The sequence below is a fragment of the Mesoplodon bidens genome (assembly GCF_964165515.1).
Source record: "Mesoplodon bidens genome assembly, chromosome: 11".
NCBI classification, from domain to species: domain Eukaryota; kingdom Metazoa; phylum Chordata; class Mammalia; order Artiodactyla; family Ziphiidae; genus Mesoplodon; species Mesoplodon bidens.
This window is the reverse complement of record NC_138167.1, coordinates 96662024-96678856: the sequence shown is the minus strand read 5'-3', so window position 1 is coordinate 96678856 and position 16833 is coordinate 96662024. Positions and strand designations below refer to the sequence as shown.

Sequence of the window (16833 nt, the reverse complement as noted above, 5' to 3'; positions counted from 1 at the left end):
TTTGATCTCAAGGAAGCTTGGTAGCAGGGCTTTCTCTCTAGAGCCGGATGATTCACGTTTATTTTGTGTCCTCTTTCAGAAAGTGCAAGTGGTGGTCACTGTTTTGGACTATGACAAGATCGGGAAGAACGATGCCATCGGCAAAGTCTTCGTGGGCTACAACAGCACCGGGGCAGAGCTGCGGCACTGGTCAGACATGCTGGCCAATCCCCGGCGACCCATCGCCCAGTGGCACACCCTACAGGTAGAGGAGGAAGTGGACGCCATGCTGGCCGTCAAGAAGTAAAGGGAAGAAGAAGCCTTTCTGCATTGGCCCACATAGTGCTCTTTAGCCAGTATCTGTAAATACCTCAGTAATATGGGTCCTTTCATTTTTCCAGCCATGCACTCCTAACACAATTCAGTGGTACTTCAAATCCTGTTTTAATTTGCACAGATTTAAACGTAGAGAGCCCCCAAGCCCTTCGTCATACCACTGCCCTCCAAATCTACTCTTCTTTTAAGCAATATGATGTGTAGATAGAGCATGACTGAAATTATTTATTGTATCACACCGTTGTATATACCAGTATGCTAAAGATTTATTTCTAGTTTGTGTATTTGTATGTTGTAAGCGTTTCCTAATCTGTGTATATCTAGATGTTTTTAATAAGATGTTCTATTTTAAACTATGTAAATTGACTGAGATATAGGAGAGCTGATAATATATTATATGGTAAATATAGTATAGTCTGCATTCCAGCAAAAATATCAACGTGTAAGGCACTAGTACAGTGAAACTGACCTCTTAAAGGACAACTTAAACCTGAGCTTTCTATTGAATCATATGAGCACCAAGATACGCTGACACCACCTATTTGGTGGATGAATCCAATTTTGGAGAATTTCTTCACAGGCAAATTAGCATGATCTGAGCAGCATCCAGCCTGACCTCCAGGAAGTATAGCTACAAACCAGAATAGCATCTGTCTGTACATATCTACAGAGTTCAAGTCATGCTTCACTCTTACATTCGAGGAAGCAACTGAACAGGGGTCAATGATTTCACATTACTGCATACAGAGTAATGACATGATGGTGTTCCGTGTGTGGACGCGTGCATTTGTTTGGGGATGGGGTGGGTGGGAAAGAAGCTGAGGAGAGAAGAAGTCAGCATTTCTGAAATACTGCCTGACAATTTAAAAAGAAAAAAGTAGCTCTCTGTTAACACCTTTATACAAAATGTGCATCCTGTGAATTCTGTTCCAGATTTCATACCTACCATAACTTCAGAAGGTGTGCACATCAGACTTTGTAACAAAATATTTTATGATACAAAACCAGATTAGAAGGAATGCAGAATATTTTTAACACAGCAATCTGTGCTTATGACACAAAATTACTTTGTGGTAAGCAGACAGTATTGTAATCCCATCAAAAGAGGAAAAAATAAAACAATTAGCCATAGTTCTAAATGCACTTCCATTAAGCCAAAACAGACAGCTAGTGACCTTTTTATATGCTCTTTTTACGTAAATAAGTTTTAATTTGTCCTTTAAAAAAAGGTGAAACAAAACCAAGAACAAGTTCTAGAAAACTGAAGCAACCTCTTATGTATACTAGATGCTTGATTTAGGAGGAGTTTTTCAATGTTTTCAGTGTTATGATGTAGTAAATGGCACTATTACAAAGCTACTAGTCATTCCATAGGAGTCTTAAAGGACTGCTCTGTGTAACACTGTGACTGCCCTGTGTGCTTAGACATGTAATGTAGTTTCCTCAGTGGATAGCACTCAATCTATTCCGTAGTGATATTGTACCAATACTGCCATTCCCTCCTACTGCACTGCCCAAGGTGTGTGTAGCACAAACCGTTCTCATTACAAAGGACCAATTCAGCACTGAAAAGCTATGCATAGGACAAGAAAGATACAAAGCATGGGGTGGAACACACAGCATTTTGTCAAGCACTGTGCAATATTCCATATTTTTCCCCACTGTGTTAGACCACCACTTTGCCGAAAGGCAGCCCATGATCTCACACTGCATGTAGCCTTTTCTCCCACTCACCTCTGTGACCCTTTTCACTCGCAGGCCACAGAGAGTAGTGATGCTCTGAAGTGAAAGTTTTGTCTCCAAAAATACCAAAACAAAATGAAGGAAAACTAAGCATTAGCCTCACGTTCAGACTTTCAGATATCGCACCATGGCTTTTACAACTGCAAAGAGGATTCAAAAAGGGCTGATGGGAAGCTTCAGATATGGGGTTGGCTGTTTCCTGATAAAACTACAATTCCTGTCTGTTCTTTCCTCATCAAAGAAGAGACAAGCCCTTTGGCCTTTCAGCCCAGTCGTAGCAAACTCCTTAGAACTGGGATAGACCTGGAGGACAAAGGGAGAATACCATCTCCCTCTTCCACGGATGGTCCATACTTTTTTCAAAAGGTAGATAATAGAAAATGCACAAGTCACGATGTGAGATTAAATACCAGTTTGAACAGAAGATTCAAATGAGACTCCTTCCAACTTAAAAGATCAGACCCTACCAAAGACAGGGAGTTGATTGACTTTTAAAAATTCCTTGAATACCAGAAACTGACATTTGATTTCACCATATTTCAATTTTAAGTTGTTCGCGCTGAAACAAACATTTCGAAACAAGCAGGTTCAAGCTGCCGAATACACATCATTTCTTGCATTAAAGCACGATGAATGCATTCTCTTGCAACACTGCCAGACATGGGATATTGTCACGATAGAATTAGTTGGTACTACGCCACCTGTCACAAGTCAGTGACCGAACCTGCTTTAAGACCAAGATTCATCCTCCAATAAGCCACATGTACCTTTCTGACAAAGCTGTGTAAAGTATTAGAATCTGATGCTCTAGAAAGATCCTAGTTGCCTTTGTGTATATTTACTGCCTGCTTGAGTGCTTCTCTGTGTGGGTTTTCTCTGTATCTTGTAGAAATGTTGGGGTGTTTTCTTCTGCCATATGGCTCGTGGCCCGCGAGTCAACTCCTTAGCTGTATTTTACCTTCATTTTTGATGAGGTAGTTTAAATTTTGTTTCATTTCGTGTAGTGAATTCCACAGGAGTTTTCTGATTGTTGTTAAAAATGACTTACCATATTACACAGATATTCAATAAAAATGTTTTATTTCCTGTTGATGTTGCTGCCTTTCCACCCTTTTTCTTACCTGACTCTGGTGGGGAGTCCATTGCCTATTGACTTTGGAGCCTGCTGGAAGCAGGGGCAGCTGAACAAAAGCTTGCACTGAATGCCAACCTCTGAGTCATGTCTATGAAGACAGAATGGCTGGAGGGAAAACAACGCCCAGAGAGCAGTTGGCCATTCCTGACCAGTGTTCCTGGGCACGTCTTTCTCAACATGTGTCTCCCTGTTCCCGTTTATGATGAGTTCACCAGGCACACTTCCAGGCTTCCTGCTTTGCCCAAAATGTGTCCTCCAGGATTTTCATACTCTAGAGTCTGAGTCCCATAAGCCCCTCCAGAATGGAACTAAAAATAAGATACTTTAAAGCCAGTTTTCAAAGGAGAGCATGACACATTAACTTCCCTGCCTACCACAATTACTAGGTAAAACAAGTAAACATCTTTCCCCCACTAAATGCAATATGTATCAGGTGCCTGCTGTGTACCGTGTTTTTCCTGGGTGATGGAGATACAACAAGTGATGTAATAAGATTCACCTGGTCCCAAAGAGCCCACCGTCTCAGGCGGACATGTAAATGCGGTACCCCAAGATGCTATGAGGTACCCCGAGTCCCTGAGAACTTTCACCAGACCAATCCCAGTGGACACGACGGTGTGCCACCCTCATTCCCTTCAGCACCTAGAAGCTGCTAGAAGCCTTGCCTGCCGACAGCTCACAGCCCTGTCCCTCTGCCCTCTGCCGAGGAGACTGCCTTACCCGAGGTCACGCGTCCTCCCAGGGGCTGCGGCTCACATTCCGTGGCCCACGGTGGACCTCTTGCGCCGTCACGGCCGAGCGGGTTAGTTGACGGTGCTTGTGCGACCGCAGTGCCGTTCGACTTCTCCGTCTGCCCCGTCAGTAGTCCTCACTCCTTCACGGGCGGCGCTCCCAAGGGCGCTCGCCAATAAGACCCCTCCTCGGGGCTTCCCTGGTGGCGCAGTGGTTGAGAGTCCGCCTGCCGATGCAGGGGACACAGGTTCGTGCCCCGGTCCGGGGGGATCCCTTATGCCGCGGAGCGGCTGGGCCCGTGAGCCATGGCCGCTGAGCCTGTGCGTCCGGAGCCTGTGCTCCGCAACGGGAGAGGCCGCAACAGTGAGAGGCCCACGTACCGCAAAAAGACTCCTGCTCGGAATCTGTACCCTGGGATCCCCGTCTTTGGGGGAAGAGATAGGAAGGGAAGATTTCTAGAGAATACAGTACCAGAGGGAAATCCTAAAGGAACTGGTAGGAGTTATCCAAGTCCATGAGTGGGCAAGATTGTGGCAACATTTATCTCATGTAACAAGGCTTAAGGTTTTACTCATGATAAGGTCTCAGATAGCTGCCTATATCTTACTCCCTTCAGCAGCTTTTTTTTTTTTTTTTTTTTTTGCGGTACGCGGGCCTCTCACTGTTGTGGCCTCTCCCGTTGCGGAGCACAGGCTCCAGACATGCAGGCTCAGCGGCCATGGCTCACGGGCCCAGCTGCTCTGCGGCACGTGGGATCTTCCTGGACCGGGGCACGAACCCGTGTCCCCTGCATCGGCAGGCGGACTCTCAACCACTGCGCCACCAGGGAAGCCGAACCTCCTCTTCTTATAAGGACATGAGTTATATTGGATTAGGGTCCACCCTAATGACCTCATTTACACTTAATTACCTCTTTAAGCACCCTATCTCCAAATACAGTCACATTCTGAGGTATTAGGGGGTTAGGACTTCAGCATATAAATTGGGGGTGGGGCGTAACTGAGCCCATAACACCACCCCTAAGGCTGGAAAAACAAAATGGAGAGGAGACGTTAACGCAGCCCAGAACCATAGCGGAGGGGCCAGAACCAGCGGGAATCAGCATGGAACCACCAAAGGGTCTCGGGTGCTGGTGTTGGGACCAACAAAGAGGCTCCCCGTTGAAGGTCCTGGAACCGCCAGAAGACCCTCTCCAGTAGCAGCAGTTCACTCTTGCTAGAGGAAAGCCAACAGTCGGCGGAAACAGGAAGAGAACGCCTTGTCCGCCTCTCCTCCCTTCTAGCTCAACCTGGGCCTCCCACCAGCATAACCTAATCAGAGTCAGCTGGGGAGGGAGTCCGGGAAATAGCCTGCTGGGTCTTAGAGCCGGCCACTGCGTACATAGCCGGCACAGAAAGGTGGGAATGAGGGTGGAGAAAAAGCAGGCAAATGACCAATACTTTAGGTGTCTCAGTCCACTCAGGCTGCTATAAACAAGAACACCGTAGACGGGGTGATTTAAACAACATATATTTATTTCTCACAGTTCTGAAGGCTGGGAAGTCCAGGATCAGGCCACCAGCAGACTGAGTGTCTGGTGGGAGGTAGTCTTCTTGCTGTGTCCTCACACGGGGGAAGGGACAAGTGAGCTGTCTCTGGGGTCTCTTTTATCAGGGCACAATCCCATCCATGAGAGTTTCACCCTTGTAACCTAATCACTCCCAAAGCCCCCCATGCCACCTTCTAATACAATCACTTTAAGTGTTAGGATTTCAACATAAGAATTTCAGGGGGACATAAACATTCAGTCCATAACATTAGGAAACTTTTAGCAGCTGCATAGACTTTCTAAATGCTCTGGTTTCTTCCCTGTAGGATTCTGGTGTTCCTATCCAAGCCACACCTGATGAAACAGGTGCAAGAAATCACAGTCTTCCATTTATACAGAGAGTTGACTAATACAGATTTGAAAATTCCAACCATGATTGCCGTTACCCACTCCCTGCAACACAACTTTATTACATATGCACAGGACTCTTTGATGTGTAGCAACTGATTTAAGCTGCACACAAATCTTTACTGTAAAACAGTCAGACGGTGACTTTGGAATAAGAAGGTAAAAAAAGCAGGAAAATAAAAATGAGAAATAGCCTGATACTAAATGTACAAAGAAATTTTCCAAAGCTTACAGAATAATAATTATGCTGGAGGAACCATCAAGAGGGAGCAGTAATAAAAGCACCATGCAAACCTGCTGATCGTTTCTGTGTGATCTAAGTTCTGAGGCTGCCTGTAAGTTACCTGCATTTTAAAGCCTGCACTTCAGCCACACTGATTCCTTCCCCCTCCCCGACCAATACATATCCCCAAAGTTCCCACACTCCTCCTTCTTCTAAAACAGTAACCATCTTGCCAGCAAAGGCTTCTTCCCTGTGCAAAATGGACTTGCCCTCGCCAGAGCACACACAGGTTAAAAAGGATTTTGTACTGAACAAGTCAGGGCTGACTTCCTTCTCAGCTGTCCGCTTTACTTCGGTCACGTTCCTACCTCCTCTGGCCTGGGAGTGAAGCAAAGAGGTGACATCCTTTATAGGCAGGATTTTTTGAGTTGCCTGTGGAAGGAACCCAATTGCCTGGGTTAAGGAGAAAAAGAGAGGGAGGGAAAGGGATCCAGGGGAGGGAGAGGGAGACAGAGACAGAGACAGGGCTTCCCTGGTGGCGCAGTGGTTGAGAGTCCGCCTGCCGAGGCAGGGGACACGGGTTCGTGCCCCGGTCTGGGAAGATCCCACATGCCGCAGAGCAGCTGGGCCCGTGAGCCATGGATGCTGAGCCTGCACGTCCGGAGCATGTGCTCCGCACCGGGAGAGGCCACAACAGTGAGAGGCCCGCGTACCGCAAAAAAAAAAAAAAAAAAGCTTTTTGGGAGCTTTGTGGGCACTATGTTCTCTGTGGCATCTTCTCTTCTTCTGGCTGTCTGACAATCCTCCATCCCTCCCTGCTTTCCAACCCTTTAAAGATGTAAAACCCTCTGCAGTTGCTTCGGCAGCACATATACTAAAAATGTAAAAACCTCTTGTAGTTCACAGACCATACAGGTACAAATGGCTGTAGTTTGCAGACTAGCTTCAAGTCACATCACTCTGCTTCTTAAAAACCTCCCCTGGGCCTTCCCTGGTGGCTCAGTGGTTAAGAATCTGCCTGCCAATGAGCGGACACAGGTTCGGGCCCTGGTCCGGGAAGATCCCACATGCCGTGGAGAAACTAGGCCTGTGCACCACATCTACTGAGCCTGTGCTCTAGAGCCCATGAGCCACAACTACTGAGCCCGCATGCCACAACTACTGAAGCCCACGCGCCTAGAGCCCGTGCTCTGCAACAAGAGAAGCCACTGCAATGAGAAGCCCGCACACCGCAACAAAGAGTAGTCCCCGCTCACCACAACTAGAGAAAGCCTGTGCACAGCAACAAAGACCCAACACAGCCAAAAACAAATAAAATATATTTTTTTTAAAAAAGAAAGAAAGGGTTTCCCTGGTGGCGCAGTGGTTGAGAGTCCGCCTGCCGATGCAGGGGACACGGGTTCGTGCCCCGGTCCGGGAAGATCCCACATGCCGCGGAGCAGCTCGGCCCGTGAGCCATGGCCGCTGAGCCTGCGCGTCCGGAGCCTGTGCTCTGCAACGGGAGAGGCCACAACAGTGAGAGGCCCGTGTACCGCAAAAAAAAAAAAAAAAAAGAAAAAAAAAAACCCCTCCTGTTTCCTCTTCCCTGTAGACTTAAATTTAAACTCTTCAGCGTGGCATTCAAAGCTGTCTCCAGATATTAACCACGCCCCTCTGCCGGCCCCGCCCCATATCCCAGCTACACAATTCTCTGAACAAATCCGCGTGCTCTTCCGGCTCACACCTTCACTCATGCTGTCCCCTGCACCTGAAGTTCCCTGACACAATCTGGCAGGTTGGTGAGTGACGTGGGAAGGGAAGGAATGCTGTGGAGACACTCAGGCAATTTGGGGGAGGAGAGAGATGTGACATTGTGTTCGCAATGCACTGTCTCTGTGAGGCACAGCCTAGGTTCTCAGGCTTAGTTCCTTAGTGCCGTGTTCTTCCAGCCACCCACAAGCCCCACATGCCTCCGACCGTTAGGCAAACAACCATAATCTTTAGAGTAATGATGCCTGAAAGACTCACCATTTTCCTTGAACATATTGAAGATTTTTTTTGTAATTCAAGGGAAAATGAACATATTTCAGAATATTAAAGCACGGCTTCCTCCAGCAAATGTGAGACCGTCAGATGATTTATAAATTATATAAAGGAATGGGACAATCGGTCCCTGACTAATTTCCTGTCAGTGTCACCGTTGCCTCATTTTCTTACATTTCCCTAAAATCTGCACTGCTGTTTTCTCAGAGCCGGAACTCAGACTCAGGTGACCCAAATTAGACAGGCTCGGGACAGTAATTTACAGGCTGAGTGACTCATTAACTCTGGCTTTACCTCTAGCCGGGATGATCCCTGCATGTGTCCCATGGCCAGGAAGAAGCCACATGGCCTCTTTTGCCTCCCAACCCCCAGGACCCATCACCCAAGCCGGCATTTTTACCATGAAAAGATTCTCTTACTTCACCAGGAGCTCTGTAGGAAGAGATATACCATCTCTACATATTTCTTCAATACTTACTCTGAAATAAGTGCTAGTTCTTTGGTTGGGAGTCTCAGGCAGACTGGACTGAAGTGGGGTCCAGTTATGGACCGAACTGTGTCCTCCCCAAAATTCATATGTTGAAGCCCTAACTCCCAGTCAGAATGTGGCTGTATTTGGAGATATAGATTTAAAGAGGTGATTACGTTCAAATGAGCCATTAGGGTGGGCCCTAATCCAACCTGACTGGTGTCCTTGGGAGAAATGGGTCTCATCGGGCTAAAATCGACGCTGTGGCAGAGCTGCATTTCTTCTGGAGGCTCTAAGTGAGAGGCCATATCCTTGCCTTTTCCAGCTTGTAGTGGTTGCCCACATTCCTTGGCTGGTGGCCCCCTTGCTCCATGTAGCAGTATCTCCTCTCTTACCCACCCTCCTTCTTCCCATCTCTCTGACCACAGTCAGGGAAACGTTCTCCATTTTCAAGGACTCATGATTAAACTGGGCCCACCTGGATAATTCAACATACTCGCCTCATCCCAAGGTCCTTAACCTTAATCACATCACAAAATCCCTTCACCATGGGCTTCCCTGGTGGTGCAGTGGTTGGGGGGTCCGCCTGCTGATGCAGGGGGCACAGGTTCGTGCCCCGGTCCGGGAAGATCCCACGTGCCGCGGAGCAGCTGGGCCCGTGAGCCGTGGCCACTGAGCCTGCGCGTCCGGAGTCTGTGCTCCGCAATGGGAGAGACCACAACAGTGAGAGGCCCGTGTACCGCAAAAAAAATAAAATAAAATAATCCCTTTTCCATGTAACAAACATATTCACATTTCAGGGATCTTGCACATCCTTGGGGCCATTAATCTCCCTATCACACTGCGTTATTTAAATATTATTAAAACTATTAATTTCAATTTTTTAACTTTTCTTAATGTGCCTACTAAAATATTTTAAGTTACCTATGTAGCCTTCTTTTGTGGCTCACATTATATTTTCATTGGACAATATGATATTAGAAATTGAGAAACACAGAGATCAAGAGATTTGTCAAAATTTATAAATCAACTCAATAATGGTGCTAAAAACTTTGCAGTGGCTCAGGCTCAGGGCTCAGCCTTCCCTTTCCATACGCATCCTGGGCGATCTCATCCTGCCTAATGACTTTAATGCTATTTACGCACCGATGACTCCAACATTTTTATCTTCAGTCCAGACCTCATCCCTGAACTGTAGTCTCATATATCCAACTACCTACTTAATGTCTCACTTGGACGCCTGATAGCCTCTCAAATGTAATATGTCTCAGTCTGAACCCTGTTCTTCCCCAGCACGGATCCCACTCTCCATCCCACCCTGCTGCTCATATAGTTTTCCCCCATCTCAGTAAGGCCCCAAACCTCAAAGGTAACATGGACTCCCCTGTTTGTTTCCTGACCCACATCCAATATATCAGCAAGTTCTGTCACTTCTACCTGTGAAATACATCCAGTTTCTGCTCGTTCTCGGTACCCTCCCACCTGACCCAAGCCACCCTTGTCTTTCACCGTGGTTAACTCAACAGCCCCATAACTTGCCTCTCTAATTTCATCCTTCTCCCTTTCAGTTTATTTTTAATAGGGCAGCCAAAGTTATCATGTTAAAACACACAGATCCCATCATTTCTCATCTTAAAGTTCTCCAACGATTTTCCATCTCAGTTGAAAGAAAAACTGAATTCCTTACCATGTTCCACAAGACCCTGCATGGTCTGGACCCCAGCTACTGCTTTGACCTCATCACTTACCACTCTCTGGTTGGCTTACACCACTCATCTGTACTTGCCTCCTTGCTGTTCCTCAGGCATGCCAAACATGCTCCCACCTCAGGGCCTTTGCACCTGCTGCACTTGCTGTTCCCTCTACTTCAGCAGTCATTCTCCAGAGAGCCCCATGTCTCGTTCCTTCATTGTCTCTAGGTCCTTAATCAAACACCAATTTTCACCATCCTCATTCCTTCACCCTTTCCCGCTACCCTGCTTTATTTTTCTCCATGAAACACCACCTGACACACTAAATATTTTCTTGTTTATCTGTTTGCTGGCTGTTTCTGCTCAAAGAACTGTATCCATAAGGACTGAGCCTTTCATCTGCTTTGTTCATTCCTATACCTCTAGCATCTAGAATAGGGACTCGCACATAGTAGGTGCTCAATAAATATATAAACTAATTGACTCAGAAAGAATTCATAAGGTTAGGCTGAATAATTAAGAATGAGCTCGATAACCACGCATTAAATATTTTTTTTCAGAACTGTATTGTTTGGTTCTAGCAGACCTTTACAGGCATCTTTCAAGAGTTAGCCGCCTTAGCCAGTTTTCAGATAAGAGTCTCATTCTTCCAAGATCTAGTGGTTTCAAATCCTAGTTGCCCTTTTGCCACTCAAAATCAGTGTTTCTTACGTGGATAATTGTTTAAATCTAGTCGTTAGAACTGGCAAGGGAAAATGTAGATAACTGCTGTTACAATAAATGGAAAAGCAGCAGAAACTACTGATATTTTCAGTTCATTTAACCCCTAATCAACTGTCACACAGAACATCCTTCCCACCTGAGAGCTTCAGTGAGCAAAGTGGGGGCCTGCCTGTCTCAGGCTCCTATCACATGAAGAGTCTCAGAAAGCAAACTAATCGCTTATCACCGAAGAAGAACAGGAACAGGGGCATTACATTTTCTTAGTACTGTACAACTTTATTTCTCTTTTGGATAATGCTTTTGGAGTTGGTGATGTCAAATTTGGAATTGCAATTTTTTTCATCCCATACAGAAAGCAGTGCTGCTTCAGAGAGGCAGAGACCAACAGGTGGGCTCCTAGATTGACTTGTGTCACATGAAAGATACTCACGGATACTCCTCGAAATACTCGTGTGAGGGGACGGTTGAGCAAGGAGTTCAAGAAGGAGGCAAGAGCAGCCGGAAGCAAGATGCAGGGGGTTTGAGGTTCCTAGTTAACATCCCCTGAGACATGAGACGGGGGAAAAAACCTGACCTCCTCTATGACTACCTTCTCTATTGAGTAATAGCATAGACCCATTAAAAAAATAAAAAATAGGGCTTCCCTGGTGGTGCAGTGGTTGAGAGTCCGTCTGCCAATGCAGGACTGCCAATGCAGGTTCGTGCCCCGGTCCGGGAAGATCCCACGTGCCTCAGAGCGGCTGGGCCCGTGAGCCATGGCCGTTGAGCCTGCACATCCGGAGCCTGTGCTCCGCAACGAGAGAGGCCACAACGGTGAGAGGCCCGCGTACTGCAAAAAAAATGATAATAATAAAAATAAAAACCCACAACTTATAGTCTAGAGTCCAAAGCCCCTAGAGATTTTGATTTCTCTTTCTCGGTTTCTAAATTCCTCTGCCTTATTTCTTTGCCTTCTCTCTTCTCTCTCTGTAGGACATTCGGTTGTTGTTTTCATTGATTATACTTTTTGTAAACAGATTTCTACTCCTAGTTTTTTGAGATAGTGGGATAAAGGGTACATTATTTCCCTTTTTACTTAGTTTTTTTATATTACTACATTTTGAAATTTAAAAGTAACAAAGTAGGGACTTCCCTGGTGGTGCAGTGGTTAAGAATCCAACCTGCCAATGCAGGGGACATGGGTTTGAGCCCTGGTCCAGGAAGATTCGACATGCCATGGAGCAACTAAGCCCATGCGCCACAACTACTGAGCCTGTGCTCTAGAGCCCGCGAGCCACAACTAGTGAACCAGCGTGCCACAACTAGTGAAGCCAGCATGCCTAGAGCCCATACTCTGCAACAAGAGAAGCCACCACAATGAGAAGCCCACACACTGCAACAAAGAGTAGTCCCTGCTTGCCATGACTAGAGGAAGCCTGTGCACAGCAACGAAGACCCAATGCAGCCAAAAATTAATTAATTAATTAATTAATTTTTTAAAAAGTAACAAAGTAAATAGAAGACACATGTATTGGGAGCAAAAGTGAAAACCACTCTGATGCAGTCCTGGACACACTAGTACTTAAATGATCTTTACATATTTTCATCTTGTATTAAAGTCATTCTTGGGAATTCCCTGGCCTTCCAGTGGTTAGGACTCTGCACTTTCACTGTGGAGGGTGTGAGTTTGGTCCCTGGCCAGGGAGCTAAGATCTCACAAGCCGTGCAGCGCAGCCAAAGTCATTCTTGCTATAATACTGATCTCCACAAATATACGTCCAGGAAAAAATCCACACAATCTCTAAACTGAACTTGAGAGCAGGGACTTTGTCTTTTCATCCATTCTTTAATTCAATAAAAGCAATTAATGAGTGCTTAAAAATGCCAGGAGCTAAGTTTATAACCTGAGCAAAAGAGATAAAATTTGTTCCCAAAAGGATTTTAAAGTGAAGGGATTGTTTTGTTTCTTTGCATCCAGGAGTCTCACAAATGCCAGGAATATAGGGGACACTGGATAAACGTTATTTTAACTAATTACTAACAGCCTTCGGTGCCAGGGCCTTGGTTCTAGTCTCCCCAGTCCCTGAGGCACTTTTTATCAACTATTCTTTTTCCATTCAATATTTCAATCTCACCTGTGCATTTGTGGACAACCTGCTCCCCCAGACAGTAAACACAAACCACATGAACAACTCTCTGTAAAATGGGGGTAGGAGATGGGAGGGGCAGTGTAGGAATCACAGATCAGTCTGTAAGTCACCGCCCTTTCTTTAGGAAGTTAGTATTGCTCTGTTTATGACCCCTGTAGGAGCTTAATACATAGAGATCTTTGATGAAAGAGTTAATGAAGGGGTATGTGCTATTAAAAATAATGATAATTCAGAACAAGAGGATAGAAGTTAATATGGCTGGTTTTTAAAGGAAAAGACCCTGCGTGTGTGTGTGTGTGTGTGTGTGTGTGTGTGTGTGTGTGAAGGGGAGAATTCCAATGAAGTTGCTGTTGCTCAAAACGTCTTTGGAATTCCTTTTGGTAAAATTATTCATAAAAAAATACCCTAAGGATAGGTTTAACTAAAGCTTTTGGATACAGCTGAGATACAAGGAATTTCTTTTGGTCAGTCACAAGATAAAAAACTCTACTCAGCATTTCTCAAATTGAGATCCCTTTTATACTAGTCTTAAAAATAAACCAACAAAAGAGTTCTGTGGCCAAAAAAGTTTAGGAACTACTTCATCCTATTCTCCACCCTGGAGATTTACAAAGCATATTTCTATTATGTTATCAGCTCTTTGCTGCTTAATTATGGATTCCCAAACTAATTTGACTAAGAAGCCTTTTTAAAAAAATTTATGCCTATCAACATTGGAAAAAAATTTATTGAGGTATAATTGTTATATAACAAGACAATCTTGTTTTAAAGTAACATGTGCTTTTCTTGTGTAATTTTAATTTTTTTTCTAAAAACACTTACTTGAACATACAGATTTTAGATATACCTCTTTTTAAAATCAGTTACTAAAATCAGTTACTGTAGCAAACATTGTGAGTTATATTTTCATATCCATTTTTCCCTTCTACCTTTACAAAACAAAACAAATCCCTTCTGTTCAATGTGGCGAAGTATTCAGCTACAAACACGCACCTAATCTACATCCCTCTGTGGTGTTGTGACCAAGTTTTAGCAAATGAGGTCTAAGCAGAAGTAACTAGGTATGGCTTCTAGGGAAGCGATTTAAAAGGTGACAGTTCTGCCGGTGTGCCCATACAGCCTTTCTCCTCTGTCCCCTGCCTGGAGCACAGTCATGACACCTGAGGGGCAGCCAGCATCTTGCATCCATGAGATTGAAAGCCACAGTCTAGGGAGAGTGGAGCAGCAAGATGGAAGCAGCCTAGGCGGCTGAGGGCATTACGGGGCTGCCCTGGGCTCCAGAACTTTTTTTTGTTTCAGAAAAACAAACTTCTTTCTTGTTTAAGCCATTGTCTGTCATATTTTCTTTTAATTTTAACCCAACACATACCTAACCAAGAGTCACATTTATGATCACATTTCCCATAGGTTTTATCTTGCAATGAGTTGTGGTTTAGACTTATTATTCTTGTACTTTTATTGTACATCACCTCAAACCCTTCTTGACAGTACGTATAGTGTATATGAAACAATAAAAACATATGTATTTATAACCATTGCAAGCTCTACGCTGCAAATTGCTATAGGTCAGCAATTAGAAATAAATGTACAAGTGGTCTGCAAAGATTTTTCTAAACCTGAATATTGGTCAAAGAATCCAAAACCATTAGTTTTGTTTAATGTCCTAGTAATCACCTTCTATAAATTCTATTTGTAAAGGTAGTTCTATTCATAATTTAAGTAAATGAAAATAAATTTTGTAGTGACAATTTTATTTCATCCTTTGTAAAAACTATAAATGTCCTTAAGTATTATTGTCTTGGGTTGGGATGCCATGATCTAGATATACATCTTTAACTCTACTGTGTTCTTTTTGAATGGAGAAAATCTGACTTCATCTCAGTTCCCAGCACAACTGGCCTTGGGAATGCTGGGAAATGGACAGCTCTAAAATATGTGAGGAAATGAAGGGGATATAAATTGCTGAGTATTTTCATCATCTTGATGGCATTGTAGTCTTTTTCTCTTCCTTAGACAGAGTCAGTGACTGGGAAGAGAGATATGATTGAACTCTGTAAGTCTATGTAAGAATGGAAGGGCAATAACCTAAGCCACCCTTGAGGTTCTATTGAAGACTGGCTGCTTTGCCATTGTTGCAAATTGCCCTGCAATTTTCAAAAGTAACTATAGAGACTTCAAATTTTTACCTGAGGAAAAGTGATGAGATAGAATCCAGGCTCCCTTAAGAAGTTTCACCTGACTGAAAAAGGGCCAAGAAAATCAAGCCCACTTCTGGAAATTTCCATGCATATTAGTTCTTCATAATTACAAATGGATGGACTTCCCTGGTGGCGCAGTGGTTAAGAATCCACCTGCCAATGCAGGGGACACGGGTTCAAGCCCTGGTCCAGGAAGATCCCACATGCCGCGGAGCAACTAAGCCTGTGCGCCACAACTACTGAGCCTGCTCTCTAGAGCCCACAGTCCACAACTACTGAAGCCTGCATGTCTAGAGCCAGTGCTCCGCAACAAGAGAAGCTACCACAGTGAGAAGCCCGCGCACCACAACAAAGAGTAGCCCCTGCTCGCTGCAACTAGAGAAAGCCCACATGCAGCAATGAAGACCCAATGCAGCTAAAAATTAATTAATAAATTAATTTTTAAAAATAATAATAATTACAAATGGAATTCTATGGAGTGCTGAAGGAGTGTTGTCACTTAACGACTTCCTAAATTAACTGCCATAAAAAGAAGCATATTAAAGAGGAGTGATATTTAACATGTGGCAAGAGTTATCTGAGATAAATTAAAAAGAAGGTGCCTCTCAGCTTTGCATGCAAAAAGAATCTCCATTAAGTAATTCATTAACCCCAAAGCAATCCTGAACAACTGATACATTTAACAAACTTCACTGAAGGCCTATCATTTGTTATCACTGAGATTCACACAGAGGATATAAAAAGCATTTCTATGGCAAAAGTATGGAACCATAAAAAGTTTACACTGAATAGGAAATTTAGGACATACATAAGAGTAAATAATGATACATAAACTAAGTTGCTGCACTCAAGTGACACAGCCAAAGGAACTACAAGAATTCAAAGGAATAAACAGGGTGTCCTGGTTAAGGGCTTTGTGAACAGAGAGAATGGGCTTGAGTCCCTGTTCCATCTCACTCCACCTTTGTGACTCTAGGCAAGTTACCTAACCTGTCTATGCCTCAGTTTCCTCATCTGTAAAATGGATTTAATAGTTGTAACTACCACAAAGTTGTTTTAAGAATTAAATATGGGGCTTCCCTGGTGGCGCAGTGGTTGAGAGTCCGCCTGCCAATGCAGGGGTCACGGGTTCGTGCCCCAGTCCGGGAGGATCCCACATGCCGCGGAGCGGCTGGGCCCGTGAGCCATGGCCGCTGAGCCTGCGCGTCCGGAGCCTGTGCTCCGCAACGGGAGAGGCCACAACAGTGAGAGGCCCGCGTACCGCAAAAAAAAAAAAAAAAAAACCGCAAAAAAAAAAAAAAAGAATTAAATATGATAACATACATAAAATGCTGAGTATTAAGTCTGGCAAAAGTAAGTACACAATAAATATTACCCATTATAAATACAGCCATACCTCAGAGATATCGCGGGTTCAGTTCCAAAGCACCGTAATAAAGCAAATATCACAATAAAGCAAGTCACATGAATTTTTTGGTTCCCCAGCACATATAAAAGTTATGTTTACACTATACTGT

At 44.4% G+C, this 16833-nt stretch overlaps 1 protein-coding gene across 1 annotated transcript in view; it reads left to right on the top strand.

Moving 5' to 3' along the window:
- SYT1 (synaptotagmin 1) overlaps nt 1–1100 on the top strand; it is a 369815-nt gene extending 368715 nt beyond the window's left edge. The window contains exon 9 of the mRNA XM_081249771.1: nt 80–1100. Within this exon, the coding sequence (XP_081105897.1) occupies nt 80–286 (207 nt within the window). The 3' untranslated portion in view covers nt 287–1100. The remainder of the gene's footprint in view (nt 1–79) is intronic.
- The last annotated feature ends 15733 nt before the right edge of the window (nt 1101–16833 follow it).